At 47.5% G+C, this 16,628-nt stretch overlaps 1 protein-coding gene across 1 annotated transcript in view; it reads right to left on the bottom strand.

Moving 5' to 3' along the window:
• LOC137633716 (dynactin subunit 4-like) overlaps positions 1 to 16,628 on the bottom strand; it is a 49,516-nt gene that overhangs the window by 24,608 nt on the left and 8,280 nt on the right. The window contains exon 4 of the mRNA XM_068365963.1: positions 14,271 to 14,454. Coding sequence (XP_068222064.1) covers positions 14,271 to 14,454 — 184 coding nt within the window. The remainder of the gene's footprint in view (positions 1 to 14,270; positions 14,455 to 16,628) is intronic.

The raw sequence follows: 16,628 nt of genomic DNA on the forward strand, positions 1-16,628 counted from the left end.
GTTCCTTTACGTCCGCCATGAGTTGATTTCGGTCACTTGCTAGGGCCTCAACTCTCTTCCCCAAGGCATGGATAGCACGCATCATGTCTTGCATCGACGGTTCCTGAGTGCTAGGAGGGGGGTTAGGAACAACCACTACAGGGGAAGGATTAGGTTCAGGGGCATGTGGAGAGGAAAAATCTACTGACCTAGAAGAACTTCTCCTTACCCTATCTCTCTCAAGTCTGCGTGTATATTTCTCAAATTCGATAAAATCGAATTCCGAAAGGCCCACGCATTCCTCACACCGATCTTCCAATTGACAGGTTTTACCCCGACAATTGGAACAAACAGTGTGAGGGTCGAGAGAAGCCTTTGGAAGACGCCTATGACAGTCCCTAGCATTACATTTTCTGAACTTGGGAACTTGTGAAAGGTCAGCCATTTTGAATTAGTCAAGGGAAAATTCCAAAAAACGATCTAAGTCATCAACAATTAATCCGATCCAAAAAAGAGTTCAAGGATTTATTTGAAGAAAAAACACCTGTACTGCCAAAGCTCAAACCAATTTAAAGTACTTCACCAAATATGATGTGAAAAAACTCCAGGTTCAACAGCGAGTAAAGTACGTCTTGTCGACACGTCGACAGAGAAGAAATTGAGTCTTTGTTTACATCGAGAGTGGTATCTGGCCGACAGTTGGCGCTGGTGGGCACACCCGCAACCTGTATAGCGATCGCTGGCGAGTTTTTACTGTTTTTGTCTGTCGAGCAACAGAGTTGCAGCTATTATATATTCACCGGCTAAGTTAAATATTTAAAAATTGCCTTTTCAATTATGTACCCTAAGTAAATTCAGGAGTATCAAAAATAGAGTTGGAGCAAATATTTTTATGTTGACCAGGCTGTCATGAGTCTTTTTATTGTTTACATATGACATATCTGTTTTTGACGTTGTTAATAGTTTATATAGGACATATCTGTTTTGACGCTGTTACTGTTTTTAGAATGATTTATTGTTAATTTATTCTCATCATTTATTTATTTCCTTATTTCCTTTCCTCACTGGGCTATTTTTCCCTGTTGGAGCCCTTGGGCTTATAGCATCTTACTTTTCCAACTAGGGTTGTAGCTTGGCTAGTAATAATAATAATAATAGTAATAATAATAATAATAATAACTGTCACGGATAGTTTACAGACAGCAACTCTCAAACTCCATCATGGATAGATTTAAAGAATTGTCATCTCGGATTAAAAAAAGACTGGAGATTCAGGCTGACAATTAGCGCCTCTTCAACAGTCCTAGATTGTACAAGACAAATCGGTTACCTAAACACGTCTTGGATGGCAGTTTAGTAGCCGACCTTGATCCAATCATTCTGCCTAATAAAATAAATTCTCTATACTCTGGTTATGAAAGTTGGTTAACTGGCGATGATATTTGTAAGTAATCAAATAAGAGACTGTAATTGAGTTACTTACCTTTAGATTCTATAATAAGGTTTTTTTTTTTTTTTTATTATACAGAAGAGAAATTTGCAAGTCGTCATTATTTTCAATGTATTTTCAGATTATCTACCTAGATTAAAGCGGTACGAGATGGAATAGTCAAAGAGTTATGACCCTGAAGAGAACAGGTACTGTATGTACTTCTGTGGTAGGTTCGGTTCCACAGGCACAAAAATTAAAAATCAATTTCACTCGTATTTTGGGACCTGTGTTGGATGGAGTTAACACTGAACTAGTAACTCAAGAAGAGAACAGAACTCAAAATGATGTCCTGCAATTGGTTTCTAGTCATACCCAACTCTCCAGCAGTGGGTGAGATTTCTCTAAGCTCAGATGAGCCAACAAGGTCAACATTCCAAGAGGATTGCCAACATAAATCGAAAATCACAAATTTTAAGTAACTTGCATTTTTCCTAACAGTACTTACCTCAAACTACTATCTTAGGAGTATCTGGGATCTCCTCCCAACCGACCAGAGTTTTATGTAGTTTACCCTAGTCCCGTTTTCTATGAGGGGTAACCTCAGGTGGAGTGATACGTGCCCTGAGGCTAACCCCGGGTCAGAGAGCATGCTTGCTCAGGTCTCCATCTCCAGTAAGTTCTCTGGTCGCGTCGCGATAACATCTCGACGCTCTCTCCTTACCCAGTGCGACCCTTTGTGTCCCCGACCCCTTTGTGTCTCATGCGGTCCCAACGTGGACCCATTGTGTTCATTCTATACCCTTTCCTACCCTTCTCCTCTGTGTTCGTCGTGTAGGGGCAGCTTATGTTCTCCTACAGCCATGTGTCCGGAGTGCGAGTCCTGGAACGAGGTGCAGTGGGTGCGCTTCGGCACCAAGAAGAAGAAGGCGTCCAAGAGGTCACATAGGAAGCCTTTCATCTCCTCGCCGCTTACTTCTCCCGATGCCTCATCGGATGGAGCTTCTCAGCCACCTTCCCTACATTTTCAACTAAAGTCTGGTAGGGGGTAAAGCATCTTAACTTCTTCCCCGTTTGGGGAAGACTACATACTGTCCAATGGGTCTTGGTTGCGGTTAAAGAAGGCTACCTGACACTACCGATCACCAGCTTGCTTTTATCGAATAAACCATTCCCGTATCTAGGTTAACTTTCCAATACTGCAACTAAAAACTGTGAAACTTAAAAGAGCTCTTAAACAAGTTTCTTGTCTCCAAAAGCTCAGATATCTAGATTTCTTAGCACTCAACGAGTTTAGACTGTTCGCATAGTTTTCCATGGAAACACACTCAACAGTTCTGGGAGCAATCAAACAGGACTGGATGTTTTCGACAAACCTCTCGGATACATATTTTCGCATGCCAATTTTTCTACGTTCAGGTTAATACCTTTGGTCAATAGGTGAAAGATGTATCTCGTCAGAATGATGACCCCCTTCACTAATTGGATAAAGTTAATGGGAATACAAGTGCTATGATTGATTAATTTCAAGCAATTCACTAAAGAGAATTAAAGATTTCTTACCGAAGTTGCTTGGTCGGCTGCGAGTCTAATCAGAGTCATTTCCGCCTACTGTATCTCATTCGTAAGATATATTTGGGAATGATAATCGCAACAGTTCCTTTTCAGGTTTTTCCTTTGAAGAAGAGGATTGAAGTCCTTCCTTCCTTTTTGCTACGATGATTCAAGACACGTCACTGTGAACGTTAGGGAAGCTCCTAGGAACCACGTCCTTCTCGGACATCTGTAAATTAGGGTTTTTCAATTTCATCTCGAGTTGCATTCGTACAAGGCGACTGATTTAGATACTGCTTCTATGCCACCAACGGTAAATTAACTTCTCCGATTTACTTGGTCACACGATCACAGTAGCAGCGAGTCTTTGGAGTTAGAAATGCCAAAACTATACCTGTTCACAGATGCATCACAGGATGTGTGGGGAGCAACTCTCATCCATTTACTTCTCTTGGGGAAATGGCCCGGCAGAAGACACAAACACACATCAATTGTCTGGAGTTACTTGCAATACCAAGACTCCTTAAAACCAGGAAAATCTAGTAGTAAGGACAACAGTGTCGGTGTTTTCGAGCAATACAACAGCACTAGCCTAAATCAGGAACTAAAGGGGGAGTACAAAATTGGCTACCCCGTATCAGATAGCAGACGAGTTATCACAGCCGGGCCTGAGAGGAGCCACTTTGATTCCACAGTTCCTTCCGGGGAATTGAAAAAGACTTATATTCTACCAAACGGACGGTCTCTGCATCCCTTGATTTGTCAGGAGAATAAGAAGTGGCGGGCTTGCACAAACAGACTTGTTTGCCACATCACCGAACGAAAAGACAAAAGTCTTTCGACGGATCTTTGTGTATTCCCACCATTTCCAATGATTCAGCAGGGGCTAAAAAACTTCAGGCGCTCCTTGAACGGCAGAATGACGCTTATAGCCTTTTTCTGACCACAGGGAGAATGGTTCACAGATCTGTGGCCACTTTTACTGTACGGACTATATTGAAAAAGCCACGGCAAAGGAGGCCACTCCCTACACTCCTCGCGGTCATGCTCCCTTGCAAAAACCACATGATGGGGTCCACTTCCAGTCTGCTCATATACCTGCCACAATGGCAGCCTTCCTTAACCCTTTTACCCCCAAGGTAAGGTTAAATTTCGAGCATGTTTTGCTCTATATTTTTTTTAAATTGCTCTAACAGCCTCAATTTTTGTCATAGAGAGGTCAGGTTGGTGTCATTCTCTTGGAAAATGCCTGAAGTTTCCCAGGAAGTTATCAAAAACATGCAAAAACATATAAATAACAGTGTTTTGCAAGAACGTACCGGTACGTCCTTTGGGGGCGAAAGAGATAACAGGACAAAGCAGCATGTCTGATTATGGGGGGAATATTGCAGGTCACAATCACTCTAAAAAGAGAGAATAAAAAAAAGTCAAAAGACGCTGCAGTGTATGTGTGTACGCAGCTACAGCCTTAGTCAAAGTGAGGCTTGCTCTGCCTATTAAACAACTAGTATACCTTGTTAAAATTCTTAAAATGACAAATTCGAAGATAATTTGTATTTTTCCTAACCATACAAACCTTAGCTATTTACAAAGGGTTATTACTTTTAGCGTAGCTGAAATGGCGAGCCATTAGAATTTAACGAGGGTGTATTACCCCCGCGCTAGTTAGCGGGGGGTAGGGGAGTGGTAGCTAGCTACCCCTCCTCCCCCTCACACACAGGTGAATACTCACTTTCACTTAGAGGTAGGACTTGTCTTGGGGGACAGGGCTGGCGGGCAAATATGTGTAAATAGCTAAGGTTTGTATGGTTAGGAAAAATACAAATTATCTTCGAATTTGTCATTTGTTCCGTAACCGAAATACAAACCACGCTATTTACAAAGGGTGACTTATCCCTTAGGAAGGGTGGAAAGTCCCCAGCCATACTGGCTTTGGCTTTACCCGGGGACTCAGAATCCGAGTGAGTCGCACTCGAGAAAAGGAGTCCCTGCACCTCACAAGTTCCTTGCACCGCAAGGAACCATGTGGCCTACGTAAGCTTGTGTGTGAAGGAAGAAGTGTGACCCGTCTTAGGCAGTTGACCTGGAGTTCCAGAAGGAACTCTGGGTTAGGACGTTCCCAATACCACCTCGTCAGGGTATGGGGGACGCGACAGTATTGACTCAATACTCGGAACACAAGGAAGCATGGTTTACCTGCAGAGGTTCGAGGTCAGCTATGCAGAGACCAGGATGCTGCTTCCCCGTAGAGGGGATGATGAAGAAAGAAGTAAGGGCCAGACATACTTCTTTCGTTCATGCAGACTAAAACCTGATAACAATGCCCTCAACCTTCTGCTACCTGTCCAAAAAGGAGCCTGAGGTTAGACCAGCTGTTGTGTAGCCACCACAGAGCGATAGAAAACGTATCGAGACTCCTGTGGGTCACGCCCTGCAGGAAGCGGGCTGCGAAGGTCATCAGACGCTTCCAGACTCCAGCTTGTAGCACCTGCGTCACAGAGTAGTATTACTCGAAGGCGAGGGACGTTGCGATGTATCCAACATCGTGCTGTAGGGCGACGTGACGGGGGAGGGTCTGAAGACAGGTCGAGATGAATGTCCTTGAGTCCGGGCTGAAGAGGTATACTGGTGACTCTCCCCCCATGTCCTCCTTGTGTTCCCAAATCGGCTGCAACTGAGGCCAAACTGCAGCTGTTCCCAGCGCTAACCTCTCGATTCCTGTACTGGCAAGAAAGAGAAGGTCTTGGGACATCAGACACAGAATGGAGACTCGAAATCTTGAATGAATCGGACCGAAGGGTCGGGACCCTCAGATTCTGAGTCTAGCCAACAACTCAGGAGCGAGCCTGAATGTTGCCTTCCCCTCTTCCTTAGAAAGGGGGGGAGTAGTAAGAGACCAAGAAGATTGCTTACACACTGGCCGTGGCCAGAGTGAGCAGAAGACCCAAGGCGGAATACAATCCGAGGCCTGTCGTAAAAGGGTCTTGAGAAGATCTCTTAAAGGACTAAAAGTCCGAGCCATGCTCCAAGTTGGAGGTCTTCCTCCGACTAGGGCAGGGACGATCGTAGCTTCGCATGAGCGAGGATAGATCCAGCGGGCAGGAAAAAGTTATTCCTTTAAGCCTGAAGGTCAGGGAAAGGCTGAGCGACAGGCTTCATTGCCAAGAGCGGAAAGGAGTTTCCTCCCGCCGAAAGGCAATAAGACCGTTATTGCTGGAGAAGAGGCCTCACGGGAAGAGGTATATCTCCCACGGCACCAACCACCTTAGACTCTTCACTTTGCCTGGGAGACCCCTGTGGATGACTATCGCAGATGACGCGACCTCCGTACCGCGACTGTAGCGGGTTGTCTCTTCTAGAGGAGGAAGCGTAGTGTCTCCAGGCATGAAGCCGAAGCGACGCCCCGGTTCGGGAGAGATGTCGCAGTGTGGTTGCTTGAGTAGTCTGCGCCGTGGGAGAAGCTCTCCCGGGAGTTCCGTCAGGGGAAGCAGAGGGTCCAGAAACCGTTCTGCGCATAGTCCCAGTGGAGCTCTCCCATTGAAAGGTTGACAGACAACCTGGTTTTGTTGAGACCCATTGTCCGCAGACAAAAAGGAGGGAAGACGCAGGCGTCGAAGTTGTCCCACCATCACCGGAATGCATCTTGCCAGAGTCTCGGGGTCTGAGACTGGGGGGAAAACTAGCGGAAGCTTGAGGTTCCAAGCTGTCGCGATCAGGTCCCCCAGACCAGCACTTGCTGGTTACCCAAGGTCAAAGACCCCTAGGTACACTCTCTCTATGAGGCTCTGCTCGGATAGTCTGAGAGAAACATTCCCCTGCCTGGAATGAGAGAGCCGATGGTGGAATTGAGAGAATCTCAATCATCCCGGTATCTCTACTGCAAGATGTGAAGGTGTGAAAATGCGTCCCCTGCTGGTTAGCATGAAGTCGACACGCAACGGGGCGACTTGGCAGGAGCGGTAGGATCTGAAGAGGGGCCAGACTAAGGCCCTTAAGCCTGCCTGAATGATGGAGAGGTATCCTTCAGGTCTTGACCATAGGCCTGGACCGGAACATGCCCCCCCCCCCCCCCCTTTCCTTTGACGAGTCCGAGAACCGCATCAAGAATGTGGGGAAAGGACGAGAATATCCACTACCATCAAGAGGCTCCATAGGTCAACACCCATTGCAGGTTTAATAGTTCCGCTGGTCCCATAGGGCCAGGGAGTCCGGTTAAACATTGCCTGAAGCCACCGGAACTTGGATCGCCCCACATGGAACTTATCCTGAGGCGACCGTTCGGACTATAAACGGGTCAATGAGGAAAGAAGAACTAGGAAACGTTCCAAGGTAGGGCTGAAAACTCTGCTTGACTGAGAACAGGTACTGCGACTCTCCTCAGTCTTGCCACAGTCAACCGAAAGGAAGGCTCGGAGGATGTGGTAACAGAATCTGGCGTCCCCAGGTGGTCACCCATCCAAGTACCAACGTTGCTTAACCTCGCTGGACGGACGAGAAGCGGGGTTTCCAACGTGGTAAGGCGGTTGACTCAATATCATGGCCAGATACTCCAGATGTTGAGGCAGAGGAAGAGAAGGCTCCAAGCAAAATACCATGAGCCCACACTCATGGTCAGCATTCGGAAGCTTTTCCCGGCGCTGAAGAAGGTCGAAACCCGAGCCTACCGGAGTTGACCAGCCCTCCAAACAGCAGAGGAGGCGGAAGTCTGCACCTGAGCGGCCAAGAGGAAGGCAGGGAGAGTTCTCTGGGGAAACAAACCTGCTATGCCACGGCGGGATAGCCACACTGCATCATAAGCAGGAATACTTGCAGTTTAGGCTGAATTCGACGAGCACCCTGGAAGATGGATGGAATGGAAACTGAAAGTACCCGTCCTTCCGATCCAGGGTTAAAGGAGTCCTGTCGCCTCGTTACCAGTCTGATCGATTCTGCTGGTCTACGCTGGCCGAAGTTTGTTCGACAAACTTGATCAGGGCTGAGAGGTCGACTATGGACATCCCCTCTCAGATCCTTCCTTACAAGAAAGGATCGACTGAGGGGGCCGGGGGTGAAGCCGTCGATGATCCTAAGGAAGACCTTCGCCTAAGGTATGGATCATTCTGCCCAACCGGGCAACTCTGCTGATGCTATGGCATAGAGGTTCAGAGACACTGAATTCGCTGACAGAGACGGCAGGCGCGATATCCTTGGCTACTCACAGAGATTGTGCGGGAATGGGCATCGGGAAGCTGTCATTCGGATGAGTAACCTTAAGCATCCTCCCAGCGAAAAAACCTGCAATCCTAGAGTTCGTGAACTCCTTTTAGGACTATGCCCCCCCCGGGGGAGTCTCCCGTGCCATCTGTTCCTGACAGGAGGAAACTGCAATTGGACACCTTGTCCCAGTTGTCGTAGCCGATAACTTAGGCCGACGTGGTTGAAAGAAAAGGGAGCTGGAGCCCTGCAGAGTCTGGAAGAAAGCGCCTTGGAGGAGTGGAACCAGAAGTCGATTTACTCCGCACAGCAGATGTCTAAGTCTCTGTCCTTGGGCAAAGACAAAACTCTTCTCAAGGATGGAAGGGTGTCTGAGGTCGTTGACCTCCACAGATGAGACACCCGAAGGAAGCCTTCAGTCAGCGCGTCCAGATGGTATAACATCGAGCTTGTCCGCAAGTAGATACTTAACGACGAAAGGCCAAGGTGCCTGAGCTCGAGAGGAGGAAAGTACCCTTGATCTTCCTGTAGCTTCCTTGAACCAAACCTCGGGCCGTAACCGAGGAGGGAAAGAACCTGGTAAGCTCCCAGAGGAAGAGGTAAGCAGTCACCCCTTGTCCGATGGAGAAATCTTGAACGGAAAGCCCCCCCGCCAAAAATCCTTCCAGGGCGGGAGAAGGAGAGAGTACTCGTGCAGGAGAGGGGACCCTCGAGACCGACCTCTTGGGAACCAACTTCGCCCTGGGGGAAGTCACCACGAAGTCCACTCCTCTCTTTCTCTTCAGCGTAGGAGAGACAGCCGCTGGTTTGTTACCCTGGCCGGTGAGTGCTGGTTTCATAACCCTCATTAACGCCCGTGCCAGCGGATCAAACCATGTCTGCTGCTCCAAGGACACAGAGTCCGAAATCCTCGCTAAGGTGAAAGGGATCGGGCGATCCTTTGGAGAGGACACGACGGTTCCTGCCTGAAAAGAAGGTGGGAAGAATGCTGTACTGACCTGTCTTCGTCCTGCACTACCAACCTGTGCTTGGATGGAGGTGATCCCGAGTGCCGCCTAGGAGCACGCGTCCCTGCTGCTACCACCGGCTGTGGAATTCGCCGCGAACTATGGTCGCGCGAGGGCGAACGGCCGCGCAAAGGCGAATGGTCGCGCGGGCGCACAGGCGAGTGGTCGCGCGGGCGCGCAGGCGAGCGGTCGCGCGGGCGCGCAGGCGAGCGATCGCGCGGGCGCGCAGGCGAGCGATCGCGCGGGCGCGCAGGCGAGCGATCGCGCGGGCACGCAGGCGAATGGGCGTGAGGGTGGGCAGGTAAATGAACACGTGTTCGAGGCGACGAACGCAAGCGATGGCGTGACGGCGAGGGATCGTGCTGCCGCGTAGGTGAAGAAGATCGCTGGCGGTAAGCGATGGCGAGCAGCATGTGTAGGTGAATGATCGCGTGATAGGGTGCGATGGTGATCAGCATCCGCAAGAGGGCGAGCGTTCAGGGTTGTGCGATGAGGAGCAGCATGCGTAAGCGGGCAATCGTGCAGGGTTGTGCGATGGCGAGCAGCATGCGCAGGTGAATGATCGCGTGAAAGGGTGCGATGGTGATCAGCATCCGCAAGAGGGCGATCGTTCAGGGTTGTGCGATGAGGAGCAGCATGCGTAAGCGGGCAATCGTTCAGGGTTGTGCGATGGCGAGCAGCATGCGCAGGTGAATGATCGCGTGAAAGGGTGCGATGGTGATCAGCATCTGCAGGAGGGCGATCGTTCAGGGTGGTGCGATGAGGAGCAGCATGCGTAAGCGGGCAATCGTTCAGGGTTGTGCGATGGCGAGCAGCATGCGCAGGTGAATGATCGCGTGAAAGGGTGCGATGGTGATCAGCATCTGCAGGAGGGCGATCGTTCAGGGTGGTGCGATGAGGAGCAGCATGCGTAAGCGGGCAATCGTTCAGGGTTGTGCGATGGCGAGCAGCATGCGCAGGTAAATGATCGCGTGAAAGGGTGCGATGGTGATCAGCATCCGCATGAGGGCGATCGTTCAGGGTTGTGCGATGACGATCAGCATCCGCAGTTGAGGGTCGCGCGATGGCGATCAGCATCCGTAGTTGAGGGTCGCGCGATGGCGATCAGCATCCGCAGTTGAGGGTCGCGCGATGGCGATCAGCATCCGCAGTTGAGGGTCGCGCGATGGCGATCAGCATCCGCAGTTGAGGGTCGCGCGATGGCGATCAGCATCCGCAGTTGAGGGTCGCGCGATGGCGATCAGCATCTGCAGTTGAGGGTCGCGCGATGGCGATCAGCATCCGCAGTTGAGGGTCGCGCGATGGCGATCAGCATCCGCAGTTGAGCTAGTAGCTGGCGAACCATGTTCCTTCAGAAGTGTTGGAGAACGTTGGCGTGCCAGCTGTAACACACGTGGGCGATCCGGAGATCGCTGGCGAGCTGATGATCGCTGACGAGCTGACGATCGCTGGCGAGCTGATGATCGCTGACGAGCTGATGATCGCTGACGAGCAGAAGGCTACGCGTGGAAGCCTGCGCAAAGAAGAAGAGTCCTTGACCCCGACCTGAACCGAAGTTCTAGATCGCGAGGGCGAACGTGGGCGCACAGGGCACGTAACAGGAACCGCAGGGAAGATCATCTTGAAAGCGCTGACGAACAGGAGAGCGCTGATGAGCAGAAGGGCGCGCAGGGAAACCCTGACACGCAAGGGAAGAACCCCCGTGGGGGCAACCCTTTGCCCCGAAGGGATCGTTGTCCGCCGGGAGACTGATGTCCGTCGGAAGACCGCTGTCCGTCGGGAAGACCGTTGTCCGTCGGGAAGACCGTTGCCCGTCGGAAGACGAGATTAGACTGCTGTCCATCTGCACCAAGACGGAAGATCGAGAAAAAGAAGTTGTAGGCTGCAAACGGAGATTCAAAAAGGCGCCTCAAGCACCCTTATAGGGAGATGAGAGGCCCTTACGACGAGGCGAGGGAGGCCAACAGCAACAGCAACAGAAGAAACCTCCGAAGAGGAGTCTCTATGAGTGTACTCTCTCGCGAACGAAAGAGAAACACTTCGTGGAAGAGACTGGTCAGCCAGTGACCTAAAAGGGGCAATCCTCCGAAGAGGAGCTCCTGCAGTTGCCCAGCCCCTTGAGCGAAACTGCAGGTGCGACCGCTCAGCACCAAGAGCATAGTCGCACGAAAAAAAAGGCAAGAGAAGAACCCCCCAAAAGAGGAAAAGCTCAAGCCTGGACAGGAAAAAACTTCCCTCGGAAGGAAAGTTATCCGCCCAAGGAGGCAAGCCTCCTGACTGTTCTAAAATGAACTGGAGAGCTGTCCGTCGACACGGGAGTACTACCAGAAGAAGGAGACACGCCCCTGACGACAATACAAGGGGGGAGGCAGCAACAGCCGAATCCCCAGGACTCAACCAGACAGCTCACACCGTTGCTATATTACAGAAACGAACTAGATCGGTAACTGTAAAAAAATAAAACAAATAATATTAGTACACATTCATTCCCCCGGGAAGGCTCCGAAGAGGAATCCCGAGGAAAAGGAACAAGAAATACACAACAGGCACGTGCCCTCACAACCACTTACACTCGCGGAAGGAGAGCTGTAACCAAAACAGAATTATAACAATTATAATTATGTAACTATGTAATTATGTAATTTAAAAATGAATGAACACTAAAGAAAAAACGAAAACCCCGAAAGGAATCGTTCTACAAGCTGAAAAATTAACAACTACAATTAGATTCATAAACTAATTGAGACAAAATGTACGGCGTAGCAACCCCACCCACACGGGAAGGAAGCTACAAGGGCGTAGTAAAACATAGTAAAAGGGTGAACGACCTCAAGAGAGAGAGAGAGAGAAAGACCGAAGTCAAACTCGATCGCAACCCATAAAATTAGGCTGTGGTGGCCTAACTGCCGAGGCCTCCACGTAGATATCGTACACTACACACACACATCTGAAAAGGAAACTTACTTATTTCTATACTCAAATATATATACAAACATGAAAACATGTTTACATATATATTGAGTAAAAGAAAAGTAAGCGATTAAGTAAAGACAAAACAGACAATGGCTGCCAAGCGAGGACCAAGACAGAGACGTCTGTCACAGTCCGAGCCAAAAGTGAAAGTGAGTATTCACCTGTGTGTGAGGGGGAGGAGGGGTAGCTAGCTACCACTCCCCTACCCCCCGCTAACTAGCGCGGGGGTAATACACCCTCGTTAAATTCTAATGGCTCGCCATTTCAGCTACGCTAAAAGTAATAACCCTTTGTAAATAGCGTGGTTTGTATTTCGGTTACGGAACAAAGGCCATTTTAGCTTTGCAGACGTCATACTCCAACTAAAGGGGGATTGTTTGTATGACGTGTAGCAACTACTCTCTCTCTCTCTCTCTCTCTCTCTCTCTTGATCCAATAATTGATTGATTTGAAGTTTTCTGGCATCCTGACATCGAAGGTCATTGACGTTGAGACTCTCGATCCAATGACTCACGTCCATTCGCGTAGATCTATAGAACGTTTATTCAGTTTTTTTTTATTGTAATTTCCCGTTCCTTTCTATAATTATTCATGTCACTTGAGCTACAAAACGTTACCCCTTTTACCCCCAAAGGACGTACTGGTACGTTTCACAAAACTCATCCCTTTACCCCCATGGACGTACCGGTACGTCCTTGCAAAAAAATGCTATAAAATTTTGTTTTCATATTTTTAATAATTTTTTGAAAAAATTCAGGCATTTTCCAAGAGAATGAGACCAACCTGACCTCTCTATGACGAAAATTAAGGCTGTTAGAGCAATTTAAAAAAAAAAATATACTGCAAAATGTGCTTGAAATAAAAATAACTCCCGGGGGTTAAGGGTTGGAAAGTTCCAAATAGCCTGGGGGTAAAAGGGTTAACATACATGCATGTGCTGGGGCCTCTGGTGTCATCCACCGTCCAAGCTCAACTGTTAGAAAACTCCTTTATTTACACTATGAAGTAAAAGTTAGATGAGTTTGGACAGCAAGATAGAAGAAATGTAAAGCAGAAGGATTTTCCGCTTATAAAGTAACTTATAGGTTCCATATACACATACTATACACAATTAACTCCTTATAACCAGCTTTCATACATAAACATATACTTACATTACTAAGCTTCTATTTCAAGTACAGAGCTGAATCTATTTACAATGTAATGACTGACATAAACGAGGAGTCTTATTTTTCTCTTAACTTCACTCCGTACTTGAACTTCAATGTATTTCATTCAAAATCTAATGGATTTGTCCTTGTGTCATAGCCCCACATGTCCACCAAGTTTTTGGTAATGTTCACAAAAAAACAAAATTATTACAAGAGGAAGGCCAAGGTTTGGGTGGATGGATGGAGTGAGGAAAGCTCTGGGTGATAGGAGGATAGATGTGAGAGAGGCAAGAGAGCGTGCTAGAAATAGGAATGAATGGCGAGCGATTGTGACGCAGTTCCGGTAGGCCCTGCTGCTTCCTCCGGTGCCTTAGATGACCGCGGAGGTAGCAGCAGTAGGGGATTCAGCATTATGAAGCTTCATCTGTAGTGGATAACGGGGGAGGGTGGGCTGTGGCACCCTAGCAGTACCAGCTGAACTCGGTTGAGTCCCTTGTTAGGCTGGGAGGAACGTAGAGAGTAGAGGTCCCCTTTTTTTGTTTGTTTCATTTGTTGATGTCGGCTACCCCCCAAAATTGGGGGAAGTGCCGTTGGTATATGTATGTATGAATACGCGTCCTTCGCAAAACCTTGAATTTGGCAAAGGCAACGTGGAATGTGGGTATGGAGGAGAATGCTGAAAATAAGTTGGAGAGACCACATGACAAATGAAGAGGTATTAAGAATAGTTGGAGAAGAGAGAATATTATAGGAGGTAAATTTGAAGAACAAAGACCCAGAGGACAGAAAAAGAAGTCAACGCTAGATGACCTTGAGGGAGTGAGAAAGAACCGAGAGCTAAAAGAGGTGGCCATACGTAGAGAATTATGGAGGGCGACTAATCCATGAATGGACCTGCCTTAGGGAATAACACTACAGTAGTAGTAGTAGTAGTAGTAGTAGTATAAGTGGTAGTAGTATCAAGGAATGCTAGAATCTACTCACAAAGCGCCGAGCTGGATCTTAAACTTGATCAAAGAAGGGTAGTACTCCGGCTTCGAGAGGTTGTGCTCGCAGTAGAGGCAACGCAGGGAGCGCTTCACCAGTATGTGCTTGTGGAGCGGATACAGGGAGTCGGTCTCCTCCGGCTGCCACTCGGGAGACGCCATGCGCTGGTCCATTGTCGTCACTGGAAAAGAGACTCAACGAATCACAATCGAACGGAAATATGTTATTTTTATTAATAAAATAAATTTTTGAATATACTTACCCGGTGATCATATAAGCTGTCAGCTCTGCTGCCCGACAGAAAAACCTAAGGACAAAATACGCCAGCGATCGCTATACAGGTGGGGGTGTACATCAACAGCGCCATCTGTCGAGCAGGTACTCAAGTACTCCATGTAAACACAGAACCAATTTTCTCCTCGGTCCAATGGGTCTCTATTGGGGAGGAAGGGAGGGTCCTTTAATATATGATCACCGGGTAAGTATATTCAAAAATTTATTTTATTAATAAAAATAACATTTTTCAATATTAAACTTAGCCGGTGATCATATAAGCTGATTCACACCCAGGGGGGTGGGTAGAGACCAGCATTACATGTTTACATTATTAAGAGCTAAGTATTTTGTATTTCATTTTAGCAGTTATTCAAAATAACAAACATAAAATAAATAAGTACCTGGTAAGGAAGTCGACTTGAACAATTACTCTGCCTTTTTAAGTACGTCTTCCTTACTGAGCCTCGCGATCCTCATAGGATGCTGTGCGACTCCTAGGAGCTGAAGTATCAAGGGTTGCAACCCATACTAAAGGACCTCATCAAAACCTCTAATCTAGGCGCTTCTCAAGAAAAGAATTTGACCACCCGCCAAATCAACCAGGATGCGAAAGGCTTCTTAGCCTTCCGGACAACCCAAAAACAACAATAAAAAACATTTCAAGAGAAAGATTAAAAAAGGTTATGGAATTAGGGGAATGTAGTGGTTGAGCCCTCACCCACTACTGCACTCGCTGCTACGAATGGTCCCAGGGTGTAGCAGTTATTATTATTATTATTATTAGCTAAGCTACAACCCTAGCTGGAAAAGCAAAATGCTATAAGCCCAGGGGCCCCAACAGGGAAAATAGCCCAGTAAGGAAAGGAAAGAAGGAAAAATAAAATATTTTAAGAAGAGTAACATTAAAATAAATATTTCCTATATAAACTATGAAAACTTTAACAAAACAAGAGGAAGAGAAATTAAATAGAATAGTGTGCCTGATTGTACCCTCAAGCAAGAGAACTCTAACCCAAGACAGTGGAAGACCATGGTACAGAGGCTATGGCACTACCCAAGACTAGAGAACAATGGTTTGATTTTGGAGTGTCCTTCTCCTAGAAGAGCTGCTTACCATAGCTAAAGTCTCTTCTACCCTTACTAAGAGGAAAGTAGCCACAGAACAAATACAGTGCAGTAGTTAACCCCTTGAGAGAAGAAGAATTGTTTAGTAACCTCAGTGTTGTCAGGTGTGTGAGGACAGAGGAGAATCTGTTAAGAATAGGCCAGACTATTCGGCGTATGTGTAGGCAAAGAGAAAGAACCATAACCAAAGAGAAGGATCCAACGTAGTACTGTCTGGCCAGTCAAAGGACCCCATAACTCTCTGGCGGTAGTATTTCAACGGGCGGCTGGTGCCTTGGCACCAAGATAAAAAGACGCGAACACTGACTTGCTTCTCCAATAGGTTGCGTCCATTATACTCTGCAGAGATCTGTTTTGTTTGAAGGCCACTGAAGTTGCGACAGCTCTAACTTCATGTGTCCTTACCTTCAGCAAAGCATGGTCTTCCTCATTCAGATGGGAATGAGCTTCTCGTATCAACAGTCTAATATAATAGGAAACTGCATTCTTCGACATAGGTAAAGAAGGTTTCTTAATAGCACACCATAAAGCTTCTGACTGTCCTCGTAAAGGTTTAGTTCGTTTTAAATAGAACTTAAGAGCTCTAACAGGGCACAAGGCTCTTTCTAGTTCATTTCCAACCAAATTAGAAAGGCTTGGAATATCGAACGATTTCGGCCAAGGACGAGAAGGTAGTTCGTTTTTGGCTAGAAAACCAAGCTGCAAAGAACATGTAGCCGTCTCAGATGAAAATCCGATGTTCCTGCTGAAGGCGTGTATCTCACTGACTCTTTTAGCTGTAGCTAAGCAGACGAGGAAAAGAGTCTTTAAAGTGAGATCTTTAAAGGAGGCTGATTGTAGCGGCTCGAACCTTTCTGACATAAGGAATCTTAGTACCACGTCTAAATTCCAACCTGGTGTAACCAAACGACGCTCCTTCGAGGTCTCAAAAGACTTAAGGAGGTCCTGTAGATC

This window comes from Palaemon carinicauda, chromosome 43, assembly GCF_036898095.1.
Source record: "Palaemon carinicauda isolate YSFRI2023 chromosome 43, ASM3689809v2, whole genome shotgun sequence".
Taxonomy (NCBI): Eukaryota; Metazoa; Arthropoda; class Malacostraca; order Decapoda; family Palaemonidae; genus Palaemon; species Palaemon carinicauda.